The 18,897-nt window shown below is 38.8% G+C and overlaps 3 protein-coding genes across 5 annotated transcripts in view; 2 read left to right on the top strand and 1 right to left on the bottom strand.

Moving 5' to 3' along the window:
- Positions 1-551: 551 nt before the first annotated feature.
- Positions 552-3,236, top strand: LOC135468554 (ribonuclease Oy-like). Its single transcript, XM_064746872.1, has one exon. It carries the CDS (start codon positions 565-567, stop codon positions 1,339-1,341), a length of 777 nt encoding a protein of 258 aa, XP_064602942.1. The 5' UTR covers positions 552-564; the 3' UTR covers positions 1,342-3,236.
- Positions 3,237-6,924: 3,688 nt separating this feature from the next.
- Positions 6,925-9,227, top strand: LOC135466941 (uncharacterized). Its single transcript, XM_064744696.1, has 2 exons — positions 6,925-8,403; positions 9,061-9,227. The coding sequence occupies exons 1-2, from the start codon at positions 6,978-6,980 to the stop codon at positions 9,225-9,227; spliced, it is 1,593 nt and encodes a 530-aa protein (XP_064600766.1). The 5' UTR covers positions 6,925-6,977.
- A 2,383-nt stretch (positions 9,228-11,610) lies between these two features.
- LOC135466483 (calpain-A-like) overlaps positions 11,611-18,897 on the bottom strand; it is a 43,409-nt gene continuing 36,122 nt past the window's right edge. For all 3 annotated transcript variants that reach the window (XM_064743981.1, XM_064743982.1, XM_064743983.1), the window contains 6 exons: positions 16,259-16,317; positions 15,271-15,339; positions 14,804-14,882; positions 13,291-13,407; positions 12,822-12,880; positions 11,611-12,305 (listed from right to left, as the gene is read on the bottom strand). In XM_064743981.1, coding sequence (XP_064600051.1) covers positions 12,279-12,305; positions 12,822-12,880; positions 13,291-13,407; positions 14,804-14,882; positions 15,271-15,339; positions 16,259-16,317 — 410 coding nt within the window. In that variant the 3' untranslated portion in view covers positions 11,611-12,278. The remainder of the gene's footprint in view (positions 12,306-12,821; positions 12,881-13,290; positions 13,408-14,803; positions 14,883-15,270; positions 15,340-16,258; positions 16,318-18,897) is intronic.

Below are 18,897 nucleotides of genomic sequence, written 5' to 3'. Positions count from 1 at the left end.
AAAGATAATTTCAACACCTGCGAAATCAATCACTTTTACTGGTAGAACTTATACTGGGCATGATTTATCGCATTGAGCATGGACGGTCAACGCATGTATTGCAAGGTTTTCAAGTGATCACGATATTAAACACCAGTCAAATAAAGAAATATAAAAGAACTTACGCATCTTTATATAGTTATATAGCATCATTCTAAGTAAATTTGTGATGCCATTATGCTTCAGTTTCGTAAACGTTGACTTCAAAAAACTGTTGTATATATTCGTCAAAAATAATGTTGAGGTAGAACAACTCGGTGGAACAATACTCAGTAATGTAAGATAAGAACGATCGTTCACTCAAGAAGAATCGCGTCTTTTAGCATTTTACTGCTAACCACGAAGATGTATGCAACTGCCTGATAATGATAATGGTCTCGAAACACAGAAGGCCTACATGCATAGAGAACTTGATTACCTCCCCTGTCTGTACTCTTCAGTTAAAGTGGAAAAAAAGATCATAAGGTGTCGAGCTGATCAGCTGAAGCGTGACACCCACAAAGAGTGAGATAAGAAGTAAAGAAGATGGAATTCGTTAAACACACTGCTACAGTTGCTTTTGTTTTGATATGGAGTGTCACGGTCATTCATTCAGACAACCCCTTCTGGAGTTACTTTGTCTACACACAACAATGGCCTGTGGCGGCCTGTATCGATGGTAACGCCACCGGGCACGTCTGTGTGATTCCACAGAATGTGACCACTTGGACAATCCATGGTCTCTGGCCTAGTGACCCAAAGACAGCCGAAGGGCCGGTCAATTGCAATTCTTCTTGGAAATTTGACGAAAGACAAATCTATACCCTTGAAGATGACCTGAAGAAGTTCTGGCCTAACCTCTACACGGAAAGTGAAACGACGAAGTTCTGGGCGCACGAATGGGACAAACATGGCACGTGCTCCACTAATCTACCCAGTACCAACAACGAACACAACTATTTCTCCACAGGCCTACTTCTTAATAAGCTGTACAATCTGACGAGGCTTTTTGAACACTACAGTGTGTTTCCTGGAAAAGCGTACACGTTGTATGAGTTTCAACGGGCCATAAATGAAACTTACAGGCACCCAGCAAACATAGAATGTGTCTTCAAGAAGGATAGCGGAAACGAAGAAACCCAGTATATATACCAGATAGAGCTTTGTTTGGATAAGTCTTTTAACGTTATAGAATGTCCTAGACATTCAGCAGTGAATCAAAACAACCTTTCACCACAGAACTTGACTTTGCAAAAAATTGAGGCTGGTGAATGTAGCACAACAGAAGCTGTGCAATACCTCATTATTGAACATCCACGATGATTATCATCATTAAATTAAAACAGTGCCTTGAATAGTTACCTTTACTGACCAAGACAAAAATATACCACTGTAGATGTACCCATGATAATGATGGCTATTGTCATAGAAGTGAAATATTGTTGAGTATGTCATAAAACGCCTGTTAAATAAATACATATAGTACACGTGTAAACATAATTTAATACAGAGGGGAAAGCCTGTGATATAATAAGGAAGTAAGGTCATCAGTAAGAGCATGGACTTTGCTAAATCCAGAAGTTACCTCCTCATGTAATATTGTGACTTCTGCTGTTAATACTCAACATTGACCAGGATAGATAAAATGCATAGAAATGTCTGCGACATTTGAATGGATGTTAGTTATGAATAGAAGCATAAACATTTGACTCTTCCTTATGTTTGTGGTTTGTATTTTTATGCAATCCACACTGTCCAAAATTGATTAATTACTACTAATAGTGTGTCATCCAAATCTACAAACCTTTGTCTCTGGTTTTATCATGGTACTAGATTTGTTTAGTACCATGATTAGTTTCTTTTCTTATGAAAAATTATGAGGCTTATCATACTAATCTATTTTAATCAACGGTAAATCATAAGCTACCTTTACACCATTCTGTGGTTACCATTTATGTTGTTTAACATGAAATGAATATCTATGTGAAAGAATTCTGTGTTGACATTGATTACATCTTGTAGGTAACATACTTATTAACATAAACATATCTTTCATCATTGTATTATATAACAAAAGATTTGGGTTTTGGGTGAAATACTCTTTGAACCTTTAAATGGCTGTTGTCTCTCGAACAGAACATATCATACTCATCTCCTCGCCAGTAAACAGAGTAACAGTTAACAGTTTGGTTTGACAGTTAAAATGTATTATCTGGATTTTTGTTATTTTTGAATTGCACAGTAATGGGCAGTTGGCCTATCTGATTTATATCACAATTAACAGCAGTTTAGAATACATGCCTATCTACTCAAAAAACTTCTGATATATCAGGTTAGCCATAATCCAATATATAACATTAATACGTTAATTAAATGCAATACATTTATTTCATGTCTTTCATTTCTTTCATGACGAAAGGATTTTTTTTTTAATGTATAAAGTGAAAATCTTAGTACTGGTAGTTGGAGTATTAACTTAAAAATAGTGAACAATACTGTATTAATGCACCTCTGTTATCCAACTTGTATATCCACATGCATATGATGTATAAATAATTTTCTGTGATTTATAAAGGTGCATATACATGTATGTGTGTGTGTATATACTGTGTGTGTGTATTGTTCTCTGATCTTCACGAGAAGCATACGCATTCGCCTTTCTGTTGGCAATCCCTAAATCTGACTGTATGCATGTTATTTGTTATTGGCACAGAAAAGTGGGCAACGACGTTGTGTTAGCACATACTGCAGCACTTTGAGGATAAACGCCTTTAAACGATACAAGGAATACAAGGCAGCTGTGCACCTCAAATGTAATACACTGAAATGTTTATAGTATATCCAGTATGAAATTATGGGTGCTCAACAGCAGGTTATACATGTTTGTATATATCCAGATATAACTTGGTTCATATTAAGGCGTAATTCGATCATATTTCTGATCTCAGATGTAAAAGTCTTTACGATACTGCCTTAACAAAGTATATTAGAGATTTCACCTTGTACATATATTGAAATTTATGAAAAAAGGTTCTCTGCATGTCAATATGCAAACTGTGAATTAAACATTCCATTTGTGGATATAAATACGCTTGTTCGAGTTTTAAATCCTTATGTATGACTTCAATATATATAGGTGGGCGCGGCCTTTTTGGTCTTCTCAATACGTATTTTGGGTTCAAGAATGCTAGAAAACTATCCATTTTTGCGAATGTGGCGGGTCTATAGGGTTTAAGTTTGCTGAGGTACTCCCGTTGTTCTGCTCTTGCTGCTGTAGAGGTGACTTTTGGTGAGGGCAAATCTCAGTGCTGTGATAAGCGGCATTTGTGGAGGTTTACAGCCCAACTGCTGGGGGGAGGGTGGGGGGGGGGGGGGGTGATGGTTGAGGCATCGCAGGGGAAAGTGAGCGATAGGAACATACTGTCACAGCGCAAGGACAGTCATCTCCTCTGGTTACTGTACTGTTTCATCAGAGTGTTTGTCAGCGCAAGGACAGTTATCTCCTCTGGTTACTGTACTGTTTCATCAGAGTGTTTGTCACAGCGCAAGGACAGTTATCTCCTCTGGTTACTGTACTGTTTCATTAGAGTGTTTGTCCCTGTGGACTCAGAGCGCACGAAATAAGCATCTGACATTACTAACTAAATCCTTCGGCCTTACTATTACCGGGACTCATATCCAGGGAATACGAACCGTCCGTTAAACGAAGAAAGAGAATGCACACATGTCCTGTCTGTTGCATCTGGTAATAGCACCACACGAAAGCAACGCTCTTCTCAGAGGATGATGTGATTTACCGTTGCAGAGTAGCACTGCTATCTCTTAGACGTACAGTTTGCTGTCACATGTAGCCGTCTGAAATTTGCTTCCATTTTTTTCGCATTGCGTTTGCTGTTGTCCCTTGCACACTGACCCAATATTACAAACCTGTCAATTTATCTAAACGCGCGGTGAAAACATCTGGTCACTAAGATGACTTGTTGAATAAGAGGTACATAGAACTGCATCAGCGCATCAAAATAAACTACGGCTATTGTGGATGCTTCCTGATTTCTTTTCTCAGTTTTAACTAAACGTCCATCATCGCGGTGCTGTTATTTTTCTCAAACTGCCTCGCCATGGCAATAAAAACAATAGAATGACGTCATGATGACGAAACAATACAGTTGGAAGAATTCGTTACGTCACTGGAGTAAGGCGTTTATAACGCAATGAACTGCGACTGGTGAAACGCAATTGTTCCAAGACAGGATGTCTAAAGCCAGAATAGAGTTTGGAGTTTGCTGCCTTCTCATCATCACTCAATATCTTAACCTTTAATTGTTTTCGCAACCATATCCTTGCCGTATGTGGTTGTTGGTATTTCTAGCCCGTTGTATTTCAGCTTATTACCACGTCTTTTCCTCTGGATTAGCTGTCGTCTCTTGTCCGCTGAATTTGCTGTCATCTTTTGTCCGCTGAATTTGCTAAGTTCTCTTGCCTACGTAGACTTTGCTGTCATCTTGCCCTTCAGGTTTGCTAGCATATCTTGTCAGTTACATTTGCTGTCATTCCTTGCCCGTCGAACGTGATGCCATCTTTTTGCTTATTGCATTGTCTACCATCTGTTGGACGTTGGGTGTACTGTCATCCATTGCCTCGTGATTGCTCTATCCCATCTCTCTCCACTGAAATTTGTCTTATCTCTCGATGTTTTACCGAGTTTGCTTCCAACGACGCTATAGCGTTATCTAATGGTTAACTCGCTGCATTTTGTTCGCTTGTACCTCTGTTCACGGTTGCATTTTTTCCCTAACCCACTACTCCGGGATGATCCAAAGGTCACCATTTGTCCGACCTCTTGCTAATCCGACTGGCCTCAATCAAACGCCCATCAATTTCACTCAGATCTTTCGGCAATCAGATTTTCTTACTTTTTCTCATTTATCGAGTTTGTCTCAACTTCCGCTGATCAAGGTTGTCCGCTCCTATTTAGCAATTGTTCCTGTCGAAATTGAAGGTTCGAACTTCAAAAAACAGTCGTTGATTCCCATCTCTCACAGACCAAGGTTAAAGCCAGTTTTTCGTTCTACGCACACGTTGTGTTATTCGGTCGGTTTCCCCTTGCTGATCTGCCCGTCTGAGGTTGGTAACAATGCCAATGGCCACCGAAAGATTTCCAAAATTCTAATTCAGTGGATAGTGTAATATACGTTATAACAGTAGTTCGTCTCCATTGCAGCAATAGCCATTTAAACTCGATTCTCTCCGCCTTATGCAGACACAATTCTTTCGCCAGTCGACATTCCTTCCACCTGCATGAATAAATGCCTATGTAAAGATGTATATGAATTATTTTCAACTTAACGCCTCACTAAGATACACTTTAATTATCTTTCTTGTGTTATTGTTGTATAAGTGTGTTGGCTAACATTGGGATCATGAACTCTGTACTAATGTGGTCATACCCTCACATATCATTCAGTTGGGATATTGCATACATGTATTTGTTTTTTAAGACACTACATGAGACATTCACGATAGGCCGTTCAAATAATTAAGTCGTTCAAACATTGTTTATGGTCACACATTAACTTTCTTTTCTCTTGAAGTCCTTGGTGATACATTGACTTCCAGATAGCAAAGCAAATAACTGAGGGTAAAACTCATGTTGACATTGGTCACAGGCATGTCTCATCATTTATTTCAAATCAAAGTATTAATAGGTCAAATCGGTTCTACATGTATATGCATTTTGAATGATAAAATGTACCAGATTTATGTGTATCAAGTAGCAAAAACCTTATGGAGCATCAGTGGTTCCAATGTAACAAAAGGCCACTTACAATAAAATATTTAAATGCATTTTACTTCGTTGCACAAATTATTAAAAAAACAATAAATCCAGTTATTTTCGTTAACAGTTTCTAATGGTATTTCATCTGATACATAGGCGTGCTTCGTTTTAGTGTTTTCTTTGCCTTTCAGACACGTCTGTTCATTATAAATGTTACGTGCTTCACGACACGCCGAAACGCCAAAAATACCTCTCTCTGAAGACCCTTAAGCTGATAATACATTCGAAGCTTGTGAAGTATCTATGACTAAACTCATAAAAATCGTCGTAAAAGTAACATCGTGATACAGACACTGAATATGGGAGATGGGGGAGGGGCGATGTATTTCTTTTGAAGTTACCAATTAAGTATGATCGTTGCAATTGCATGGTGTTTCTACCTACAACCCTCGTATACGATCTTAACAATCAAAACGTAGATTATGTAGTCAAACTTTTGCAAAGTTTTAAACAAATTTTTACACACAAGTCATACACACTCCAGAGTGAAAACATCTGGCCGCCAATGTGACATAGCACAATCAAAAAATTTTAACACCAAGTATGTTGTCTGAGTGATGCTAGAATCTATTCTGTTATTATAGCGCAATATTCTGTCACATTCAACTTAGTATCCTATAAGTGCAATACAATCTGTATGTTGAATTAATATAATGTGTGATTTTTTTTACAGAACAATCTACTACAATAACAGAATACATTCTACCATCCCTCAGACAACAGACTTTGTTAAAATTAACATTAATTTTTTGAGTGCAAAGAGGTTCATAGAACTACATCAGGTCAAGAAAAGTAAGGAGCGTACGTTGTTGTGGACACTTACTGATTTGCCTTCGCCGTTGTAGAGCTCTGTCGTCCATCGTGGTGCAGTTCCTGTGCCTAGTTGCCTCGCCATGGTGATAATAACAATACAATGACGTCATTGTGATGACAACACAATACTCCCGCAAGAATTCTTTACGTCGCTGATGGAAGACTTTTATGACAAGCCGATGACGTCATTAACAACGACCGCTGTAACGTTACAGTTCAAAGATACGTTTAGTTAAATGTTATAACGGGACCCAGTTGCCAGTGATTATACATGATTTTCAGGATATCAGCTGTCTTGGCCTAATCACCAATGGGAAATGCTTTTAGCAAACTGAAACGACGATTTCGACGTAATTCCGGTCAACAAATCACAGATGCAAGAACCGGAAATTCCATATCAAGAGATGGGTTGTTACATGAAGTCACCGAGAAATCGCTTCTTGTAGACGCCAGCAAACTGACCTCCAAGAGGCGATCCCGACATCCCGATCACCACAGGTACTGGGAAAGTCCTTTCGTGAACGAAGCTTATGGCCAGCCCGCCGTATTAAGCATCTGTATCAACAGGGATCTTGGGATTGGGGAGATAACAAGTCTGTGCCACAGGTTTCGCTTTGAGGATGAGGAAGAAACGTATGAGTCTCAAGGAACCGAGGAACAGGTTGGAACCACTGAAAACCGCAGCAATGAAGAGCGGTCTCATAAAGATAGGAAAGGCAGACACAAGAGGCGCAGTCGAAGACGGAGGGCGGAACAAAATATAGGAAACAGTGATGAGGTCAAAGTAGACAAAAGTGCGGTAGAAAACGATAAGCTCGTTAAGAAAAGTGGATCGGAGGGCAACGAAGACAAGTGCACTCCAACCGAAAGAGATAATGTAACAGGCTATAATAAAACTGCAAATCAGGACCAAATGACAGACGAATGTGAAAAAGAACAAGCGTACAAAAACAGACATGAAGGAAAAACGGAACATGAGCAATCAGAAATGAACAATCCAGATGTGAACAAGCTTACACAGCGATCTGAGAGGGAAGAGATGGAGGAATCCAACATTTGCAAAGCTGCTCTGAGCGACGATAATTCTGCTGAGAAAGAATCCAGTAGGGAGACGACTGCATGTGGTGAAGAAAAACTGGGCCAGGCCGCGGAGATTAATGTTCAAAGTCAACGTCTTGAGAATATGGTTGCTAAGGAGACGCTAATGGCAGATGACAGTGACGAAGGTGATTTCATGAGTATGCAGATCGGGCAGTACCCAACCGCAGATACTGGATCCTCTTCCGGTACCAACAGTTCTAGCCTTACCGATTATTCTTCCTTAACTCCGAATACCTTCGATTCCTTCGACAGCAACGACGACATTTGTACATCTTCGTCTCCAACTGCTTACGATTCATTCGAAAGCGATGAAGATGAGATAAAACAATTTCCCGCCTTTGTGACGCCATTTCTGAACAAGGACGTGCGCATTCGCCTGCAATTTCACAGGGCCATCCACAGCACATTTAACTCAACGTTTAAGAAATGTGAGCCAGTTCACCTTTGGCGACATGTTAAGTACATCGACGCTCGATTCCTCGGGCAGCCAGCCCAAAAGCGAATGGAAATTATGTTGGAGGAGAGTCACGGAAGCAGACGACAACCGTTCGGCACTTCCCGTCGGTCACGACCTCTGTTTCCCCGAGCGATCATCGTGAACACATGTGAGGAAACACCGGGTCTGTATGTGGCAGGTAAGACTGCGGGACACAAGGGGAGTGATATCCCTTATTTGCCGGGAACTTTCTTCTTGGATGAGGACTGGTATACGTCTAATGCCTATTTTGACGTATACATAGATTGATTATCACGCATTATATTCATACGCATTGCGGCATATATAGCGTGTTTAATTATTACTGTATACTTATAGCCTATGTATATAAAGTAAAACGTGTATAGGCCTGCATAGGTGAGAGAGAAGTTTTACGCTTGAACCAGGTCTTGAGCTGGCCCCTGAGCTGAAAAGAGTTGTAACTTAACTTAGTTGATTGGTTCTTTACGCCGTACTCAAGAATATTTCACTTATACGACGGCGGCCAGCAGTATGGTGGGAGAAAACCGGACAGAGCCCGGGGGGAAACCCATGTCCATTGGAAAATATTTGTTGTCAATGAAAGGATTTATGGCGTGCATAGCACCAACCTTCAAAACAGGCCTACAGGATTCCGCGAACATTTCAAGAACACAGCCATACACGAGAAGTGTTTCCCGTTTTTGTTTTTTTCTCTTTCAGATGAGGCACAAAGATACTGAAAGGTTATCGAACGAGTAAGATATGCAATAATGGTTAAGGCACATTTAGGTTTAAGGGAAAAGTGACATCATTTTATATTTTACTCTGTTCACAGGTAAAGAGTTTTCCATTCTTCTGGCACCGCCAACAGGTGGTGCTCAGGAGCTAGACGATGGGCGGATTCTGTATGCTATTGGTACTTATGTTCGTTACCTGGACACTGACCAAAACTACCTCATGCTGTGGAGAGCCAGTGTTGTTGAAGACTCTGTCATCGAATGATCACAAATTATACAGAACATAGTAATAAATAAAAATTTGCCTTGTGCTAGAAATGAAAACGACGGAATTGGTTTTGATTTGTCAGGAGATTCCACTGATGAGTGAAAATGTCAATTTCACTTAAGTATTCTGCACAGATTGGAAAGTGATGAGAAAACGGACTTACAAAACCATGAACAAAATACAAGTGTTGTCTTGTTGACGTAGAATTATAGCTGTACCAGACAAGTCTAGATTTTCTAGAATAGATCTCTTCTTCATGGAAGCCAAAGTCTAAATATTTTGTTGAAAAGCAGCCATGAGCCACATAAAATTTTTACAAGTTGCGTGGATTTCGTTAGCAGAACAAACCGGGAAACCATTTATTTATTTAATCATTATAGTGTTTAAAGTCGTGCCCAAGGATTGCTCACTTACTTCTGTAGGCCTACACGATTGGGTACCCGAAATAAGTTAACTTAAGCCCTTAGCGAAATTAAGGTCTTAGAAACCTTAAGCCCAAAGATTTTATCGGCGTTTGGAACTTTACAGCTCCGCTTGGAAGGAGTACGGAAGTTATCAGTCATATTTTATGCAGTGTGCTCAGTCCTGTGCCCGAACGTATGGTACTGGTTGATTCATTGGTTGGTTGTTGTTATTTATTGACATATTCAATCTTGTTTAACTTGTACGGTGGCCTTCAGGTTAATGAATGGAAGAAACTGGAACGCCCAGTGTAAACCAGAACCCTCCTGACTCTACGTCGCTACCTATACTGTCAAACTTCACTCTTACCTGATTCGGACGTATCAGTGGGCGAAAACACACTTTACAGCCAGATTTTTTTGTTACAAGATAAACGCGTGTTCACACGTCAGTCCCATCATATTAAAAGGAAATTCACGTTGAGAAGCGGTGTTTCAAATTACGTGAACTGTATCCCGCGATTCGGACTTTAATCACGCAGGCAGTGTCTTTCCAGGGCCATACAAAACATTTAACAGGGAATGAACAGCATAAGTCGCCTAAGCGTACTTGTTTCGGCGGAAATGTTTTCCATTGCTACTGATTTTTTTTATTATTATTTCTGGTCATTTAGTGTATGTCATAATACAACACTGTTCCGTGTAGCGTGTGGAATAATTACATACAGGTTTGCATACATACACCTCCAGTACACCAGCAGACTTTTTTTAAGCAAGGAGCTATCCGTAAACTTTGGAAAACGTTTGGCAATGTCTCCATAATAGTCTCGCACGTTTCTTAACACCTTTAACACTGTATATATATATATAAACACTCAACATTTCAGGTAGTAAACGACAGATAAAACTCGGACGCACTATACAAACATGTAAATTAGGACTGACATGAATGTTTCAGAAATATGCTTTTAAAAATGGCCGCGTGTTTCTCTCACAAGGTCCTTTTGTAAGGTCAGTATTCAGTTGTGTGTACTTCATAAAACAATAATCATTTGAGACCAATGGGTAGAGATGTATAGTACTGCTTCCTCTACATATTTTGAAACTTTGTGATTTACTGTACAGACACATACCTAAACATGTAAATGTAAGACAACAACCAAATCATATGCTTGAATAAGGACTTTATATTTCTCAGCAGACTGTATTCATGTCACACTTGGGAAGCAGTATCATTTACATTATTAACCTTGAATTGCACCTAGGGAGTTTGTAACAGAACAATCCTGTTTTAACATGCAAGATATGGCTGGAAGAGCTCCAACGGGGAAAAACCTATGATGTCTGCCCAAGTCTGGCCAAGTAAATACTATAAGAAACACATGGTCAGAAAAAAACAACAATAACACAGCTTTGTGATATATACATCACAGTCAAGTATATCATCAAGTGGGAAATTATGTATATTAATCATAAAGTATCCAGGATTAAAGATGTATTAAAATTTGCATATTGTATATTCACCATCATTATTTATATCTGATAAGTCTAAAAAATAAATATCAGAATAAAAGTTTCTCAAAAGAATTCAGTGAAAGTCTAGATATACAACAGGTGAGCAGTGCAGGTAATACCCGTAAAAAGCTAAAGAATACAGACAGTGGAGGGTGTTTGATCTAGAAGGGGGAATATACTGCAATCAGTGAATAGACTTCTCTAACAACGAACAAAGATTCAGTGACTTAATGTATTCCTTACCATTGAAAGTCTTGTCAATTCACCTGTAGAAAGACTACAGTTATGTACCCATCAGAACTCCATGTAACCTTGACTCCATTCTCGGAGATATACCTGAAGGTAGCTCAACTCTCATTCGACAACATGAAAATATATTAAGAGGCAGATATCTCAAAAAAAAAAAAAAAAAAAAAAAAAAATGGAGGGGGTGAGAGGATGGGGCTAATGCACTCACAGCCCTACTGGATTCACGGCCCCTTGAACATAACACCACAGAAGCTAAATATTGCTGCCAGTCTAATGCCTTCTGACCTATGTCCCCTGAGAGTTGACTTACCCCAGACAGCCCCACCCCTGACACCAACTGTACACCCAACAACTGCTTCAGGCCTGCTAATAATGGGAGGAAGAATTTAAGACTAAATCATATATTACATACAATGTCCACATATTTTGCTAAATGTTGCACAAACACAGAATGTAGCAAGAGCAATGAACATTAGTACTTATAACATTTCATTCATTTTGTTTTATTATTTTTTGTGCTTTTCATGTAGCCTATATATTTTTTGCACTATTTTATTCCACATAATGAGCTAAAAACAAAAATAGTGTGCTGCAGATCAAGTTTAGAACACATCACTATACCATTATTTCACGAATACAAACTACTCACTAACACATTATGCAAGCATCACCATCTAAACAATGTGAAACATAAATAAAACTCTAAAACATTGTGATAGGATGTAAAAATTTGTCTCAGATCACAAAAATTGTAGAAGGCTGGTATTTGTTCTGTCCTTCAACAGTACATTGTCATATTGCCCTAGATGACCTGAACACACTCCAGTGTGGCTACCCTTGCCCTCCAGCATGGCTGCCCATGCCCTCCAGCATGGTTGCCCTCTTACGAGTACATGGTTGTCTGGATGAACTATTAAATGAGAAAAAAGCAAGGTTTGGGTCAGTGGCAAAGCATTCATTAATTATAATATATCACGTATATACAATGGTTTTGCACAGCCGTTGCTTGTCCAATGAAGGACAAGTACATGTATATAGAGTATATAATACAACAAGACAGACATTCCTTTGGCTGGTGGTTGATATTATACCATACAGGTAAGTGGAGATACAGTTCATGTAATGTTGTGATGTGAAATCCCACTTCTCAATCTGAAGTTTCTTCTACAAAATAAGGCTTACACATGACCAAAAACATACAAATCTTAAGCTAAAGAATAATTTCTGTTCTGCATGAATTTCATGCCTGGAATTGTCTGAAGTAATGGGAAGCATGCATAGTCAGTTCGAGGTTATGTCACTGAATCCACACTACTGAGACACAACTACCTGCACATAACCAATATTTCTTTGTCAGACAGATGATATTCTGAACATATCACCAATGCTGAAGGATTTTATTTTTACAGGTAAGGTATGAACTTACATCATCCATGTTGAAGAATGCTCTCCCGCTCCCCTGAACCTCTAATGTCTTGAAGGTTTCTTGAAGGACAAAAACATCACCCAATTAGACAATGTGGAGATGAGTGCCAAAATTAAAGCTTCTCCTGCGCTACATAATCTATTATAGGAACATAAAGGTTAAATAATCGCTTACTGAAGATTTGTGAAATGACAAAAGGTCAAATTGCATTCTGGAAATGCACTGTTTAATCCCAACACCCATACACAATCTCTAAGAACCCATACCCTGTACCTAAATCTCACACATAGTAAGTACACACTGTAAGCTGTAGATTCAGCAATCAACAATTAGCCAACAAAATCAGGGATGACTTAGTACCAACAAACCATCTGTCGCTCAACACTAGAGCTCTAATAGCTCTCCTCAGCAAGACATGTATACAATATCACTGATAATTCCAGAAAAGATCATCTTGCTCAGAACTCACCGATCATGGTCTTCAGTCTAACAGCACAGGCAACGAAATCCCCAAAGTCAATGTTACCGTCTCTCTTGGAGTATCTCATAACCAAAGCCTTCAGTGTGTTGTTACTCAGCGAAAACCCTGCATACCGAATGAAATAAAGACATAAACATTATCACGGATTACTGGCGGGGATTGCCTGCTCATTTGGCTAAAGCATTGATCTTCTCACTGATTGGCCGCTGAAATGTATGGCCTAAATCAAGCTTTTGCTGGTTAGACTTTGCCTTTGTGTCTGGGAGGTCACTGGTACTTTGTTAAGGGCCCTGGCTCCAGCTAGGCCCTTGGTTTCCTCCATACATAAATCTGCCATTGTATACACATATGAACACATCTTCAAAACTGCATTAAACACCAATGAATTATCTGCTTTTCTGGTGGGATTACGACATACTGGTTTGACATTTAACATTGTAATGAAGGACACTTGATTTCTGAGATGGCAGCCTCAGTGAAGGAGGAGGGGAGCCAGCAGGGCCTAGAGGCAGCCTCCATGAACAGTCACCTATCTCAGCATCCTCACTGATTAAGAACTGGTAGACTTTTGGCACAGGACAATGATGTTTGTCTATGTTGGCTGCTCTTAACAGTTACATATAGCTTTGCCCTAAATAAAGACAAATGCTGGATTTTTATATCATACTTCACAATTTTTCAGTCATATGACCAGGGGTCATTAGGTGTGTGTGTGTGTGTGTGTGTGTGTGTGTGTGTGTGTGTGTGTGTGTGTGTGTGTGTGTGTGTATATATATATATATATATATATATATATATATATATACATACATATATACACCGTGTCTTCCTGTTGCATGGGGGGTGTCTCCGTGGCTCAGTCGGTTAGCACAGCGTAATGACACCCAGGAGCCTCTCACCAATGCGGTCACTGTGAGTTCAAGTCCAGCTCATGCTGGCTTCCTCTCCGGCCGTAAGTGGGAAGGTCTGACAGCAACCTGCGGATGGTCATGGGTTTCCCCTGGGCTGTGCCCGGTTTCCACCCACCATGGATGCCGTCGTATAAGTGAAATATTCTTGAGTACGGTCTAAAACACCAATCAAATAAATAAAAAAATCTTGTTGCATGGCGAGTCCATGCTACCAAAAAGCCCAGTCACTGAAGTATAATGCACAGGACATCAGACATTGACACACAACCCTGTCACATTATATGGACACCGGGCCAACCAGTACAATTTCCTTGCTCTGACATCTTGGTGCTCAGAGCAGAACAAGAAAGCAACAAGTATGATTTTTAAAGTCTCTGGTACGACCTAACCCAGGTTTGATCCCAGGCGCCCCAACTTCTTGGCGACCATTCTAAATACTAGGCCACCGAAGCAGTCCAGCCTTAAACAGGTGAAAAATTTCTTGGACAAGCATAGGTACATTTACATGTAACTTAAAAAGTAAGAAAACATGCATGCTCATAAAAATATTCCATGAATACAATCAACTATTATTTTCAAATGTATCTTACCAACATGGCGGAAAGCAGATCTCAGTTCATAGGAGTTCAAGTTTCCGCTTCCATCTCTATCAAACTCTTTGAAAACCGTCTGGAATTAAAAAAAACATAACATTCATATAAAGACAATATGAAAACACAATAAAAGATAAATATCTGCATATATTTATGAAGCAATAACTTGTAACACATGTGGTATGTAAGATACATATACCAAGATAGAGCATATACTAGTACTTACGTTACTGGAATTCAATGAAATACATGTACATGTTTGTTTTCTTGGGGAGGGGGTGGGGTTGTTGAGGAAATTTGAGAGGTATGAAAAGGTAGGTAGCTAAGGGCAACTTAACACATTGTGTGTTTTATGAAACTGAACTCACAGTCTATGTGAACTCACAGTCTATGTGAACTCACAGTTTATGTGTTTAAATATGTAAGTACAAATTCTGACACTTTGCACAGACTTCTTCACTAACCTTCCACCTTCTAAGGTCTGTCCACAGAGCTTTGAATTCCTCGTAACCCAACTTCCCGGACATATCACCCTGGGGGAGAGGAGTTAAGGAACCTCACAACTGACACTGCACTCATAAGCAGTAATCTTCTACACCCTTAATAATTATACTGATGTTCACGAAATCAGAGGCAGTCAACACAACTGATGTCTACAAAAGTCACAATTAATGTCACTGATGATCGTAAGGTCAAAGTCATTACCCCAATTCCTCAACCTTTTTGCATATGAAAGAGTAAATGTCAGTATGATTTATGCACATTTCCAATTTGATTCTGGAGACAAAACTACATTGGTTGGGTTGACCAATTTCCTGTTGTCCCAACAGTGTAACGTTAGCAGTCTACTCAGAATTCAGGATATGCTTGAATAAACACCTAAACATGAGAAAAGGTTGAACAATTACAGTACAACTGAGGTAACAGTCCTTATCACTGATGTCTGAGTTCAGTCATTATTGTTAATGTCTAAGAGGTTTATACAGTCATTATTACTGATGTCTATGAGGTCAGTCATTATCATTGTTGGAGGTCACAGTCATTATCACTTATCTCTCGGAGGTCGGTCATTATCACCGATGTCTTAGAAGAGTCATTATAACTGATGTCTTAGAGGTCAGTCATTATCACGACATATTGGACGTCAGTCGTTATCCCTGATGTCACAGTCATTATTGCTGACGTTTCAGAGGTTACAGTCATTATGGGTGATATCTTTGAGGTCACAGTCATTATCACTGATGTCCATGAAGTCACAGTACGTACCAGTATGAAATGTCACTCGTGCATCTACATGTCTGTTACAGAATATATCATGCCATGCAGTGACAAATAGGCAATTTTGACAACAAAGCTTGCCAAATATGGTTGCCTGTCAACTAATGCTAACACTGATCAGTTACATTGCACCTGTCTAGTTGTATTTTGTGATTTACTGTCCACAAAGGATACATCATGCATGGCCACCATACTTCTGCATGTGTCAATGGTAAAGCCTGGGAACGAGAACTCTGAAACAGACAGTAATCACAGAAAAATAAGCAACTGGAAAACTCTGATTATATAATGGATTATATAATCATAATACCAATTTAAAAAACTGGTAGTCTAGCTGCTGGACAAATGATCTTGCAGAAAGTTTGAAGTCAACAGGATTTCAGAAATCAGCTGGGAAACAACCACAATTAACACTTCACATTTCATTTCATTTCATCATTTATCTTCAGATTTCATCTCTGTTTTTCATCTTTCGATTTAAACATGGACAATTCTCGGCCTGAAAGGATAATCCAAAGCAACCTGAAACACATTTATACTACGTGTATGCACACCATATAATTATATAACCATGCTTCATCTTTTAACATGTAAGGTGCAAGAGCAAAACTATAACTGTTGAAGGCTGTCAGTCAAAGCTATACTGAAAGATGTATTTAAGTAATGGAGAAACTTATCTGAATAGTGATCAAATATAACTTGGGTGGGGGGAATATAGCTTGAGTGGGATAAGTATAGCTTAAGTGGGAGGAGTATAGCTTGAATGGGTGGAGTAACACTTAATAGACACATTTTAATACATTTTATGTTTGATTGACAAGACTGCACAAGACATGGACAAACACTGACAAGTATGACCAAAGAATGTCAAAAGTGTATCAATACTGTAAAAATGTTTCAGTTTGCAGAACACAGAATTTAACAAGAAGAAGCAAGAATATATTTTCAGCCAACAGAAGTGTAAACTAGTACTATGGGATCTAAACCACAAAGAATTGCCTAGTACCTCTAGAACTACAAATAATATGCAAAGCTTAATCCACAAACATAGGCCATTAAGAGCGCTAATAAATAAAGAAATAATGTTTGAAGTAAATCACTGATTTAAAACTTACATTCAAAACTTAAAGATATGAAGTTGTTGGATAATTTAATGAAGTTGATATAAACTTATAAAGTCCAGAGAAGATTTCATGGAGAAGTAATTAAAGAACAGATGGACACATTATATTTAGAATGATTATACACATGTGGTGATTAACACAAAATATTGTGTACATCAAATGGTAAAGAACATATAAGTTCCTTAAAATATGAATCTCTACTAAAAAAATAGCCAGATGATCACAAAGCAACTGAAAACTAAAAAAAAAATCAAACATTGGCAAATGATGATGTGTGCCTTAAGCTTGCTGTATCCATGCAGAGTGAGCCTATCAGAATTGCTCTACCATAGAGGGTGGATGGGCAGCTGACCAATCATCTGTGGCCTTACCTATTGCCTTGCCTATGTCCATGGAAGGTCAGAGAAAAAGAGAGAGACATGTTATAACACACAACTTGAGAGACAACAGCTCACCAGACAAAGACACTGGAATGGACACCAACACACTTTCCCTTTCTCTCTCTCATAATACCTCACCTTACTTCGTAACAGCGAGATAACTAGAGCATTTAGACATGGAACCCATCAACCATGATGACAACACACCCTGGAGGTTAACTCACACAAAACCCATGACCTCAAGTTTATGACCTCAGATACCCCAAAAAATAGTGAGCATGGTGAATTCTGGTGGGAACCATAAGGTGGGAACAACTTCCTAGGACACACATGTGACCTATTTGTTTTGAGTAAGGTACAGATATTATTTGTTTTGTATAGATGTGACCTACTTGTTTTGAGTAAGGTACAGATTTAGTAAGGTACAGATTTAGTAAGGTACAAATGTGACCTACTTGTTTTAAGTAAGGTACAGACATGACCTTCTTGTTTTGGGTAAGGTATAGATTGAGTAAGGTACAGACATCACCTACTTGTTTGGAATAAGGTACAGATTGAGTAAGGTATATACTGAGTAAGGCACAGAAGTGACCTTGTTTTGAGTAAGGTACAGATATGACCTAAGCATTATATGTATAGGCATGTCTACATGTGCATACACATGTGATATGATGACACATGGAGATATAGATCCATTCAACAGGACACAAGTAAGGTACTGTACACAGAATAGCAGGATATGAAAACAGAGAATTTGAAAAATAATCAGATGGCAACATTGTAGTCCCATATGTAATACCAGTAATTGAAAAAGTATATAAACTGTAATGTTGTATATAGTGTAATAGTTGACTGGTAAGCTACACGAGTCAGTAATGGCAGCTTGTATAATACATGTATACATATATACCCATGCCCCATATCCCCATTGCCATCACTGAAGCTATCTCCTTTCATCAGGCATATTTAAACACCAGGTACTAGATAGCTTGGTAAGGCATCCACTGATACCTTATGCTGATGAAGGGGGAGTGCAAATGGCTTGCTACAGTTATGTGCCCTTGACCATGTTAATTGTTAACAGTAGTGGTTATAACAGGCGTATAAAGTTTAACTCTTACCAAATGCTAAAAAAACAAAAATAAAGTGGAGACACACATTAATATACCAGTTCAATGTCCCATCATTACTCACCACACTTCTTTTCTAACACTGATGTTAGAAATCCATTTTTGTTTTGATTTCATTAAAAGAGAACAATTGATTTGTAGATGAAAAAAATATGATAGCATTTTCATTAGCTTTAGTG

The sequence above is a fragment of the Liolophura sinensis genome, chromosome 6, assembly GCF_032854445.1.
Source record: "Liolophura sinensis isolate JHLJ2023 chromosome 6, CUHK_Ljap_v2, whole genome shotgun sequence".
In the NCBI taxonomy this organism is placed as follows: domain Eukaryota; kingdom Metazoa; phylum Mollusca; class Polyplacophora; order Chitonida; family Chitonidae; genus Liolophura; species Liolophura sinensis.
Note: the sequence above shows the minus strand (reverse complement) of the source record. Positions and strands in the feature narration are given on the sequence as shown.

What these genes read in the sequence shown, in the direction of transcription:
- LOC135466941 (XM_064744696.1), top strand. Translation starts at nt 6,978, where the DNA reads ATGGGAAATGCTTTTAGCAAACTGAAACGACGATTTCGACGTAATTCC. An exon ending in ACCGGGTCTGTATGTGGCAG is followed by an intron (nt 8,404 to 9,060) that starts GTAAGACTGCGG and finishes CTCTGTTCACAG; the next exon opens with GTAAAGAGTTTTCCATTCTT.
- LOC135468554 (XM_064746872.1), top strand. Translation starts at nt 565, where the DNA reads ATGGAATTCGTTAAACACACTGCTACAGTTGCTTTTGTTTTGATATGG.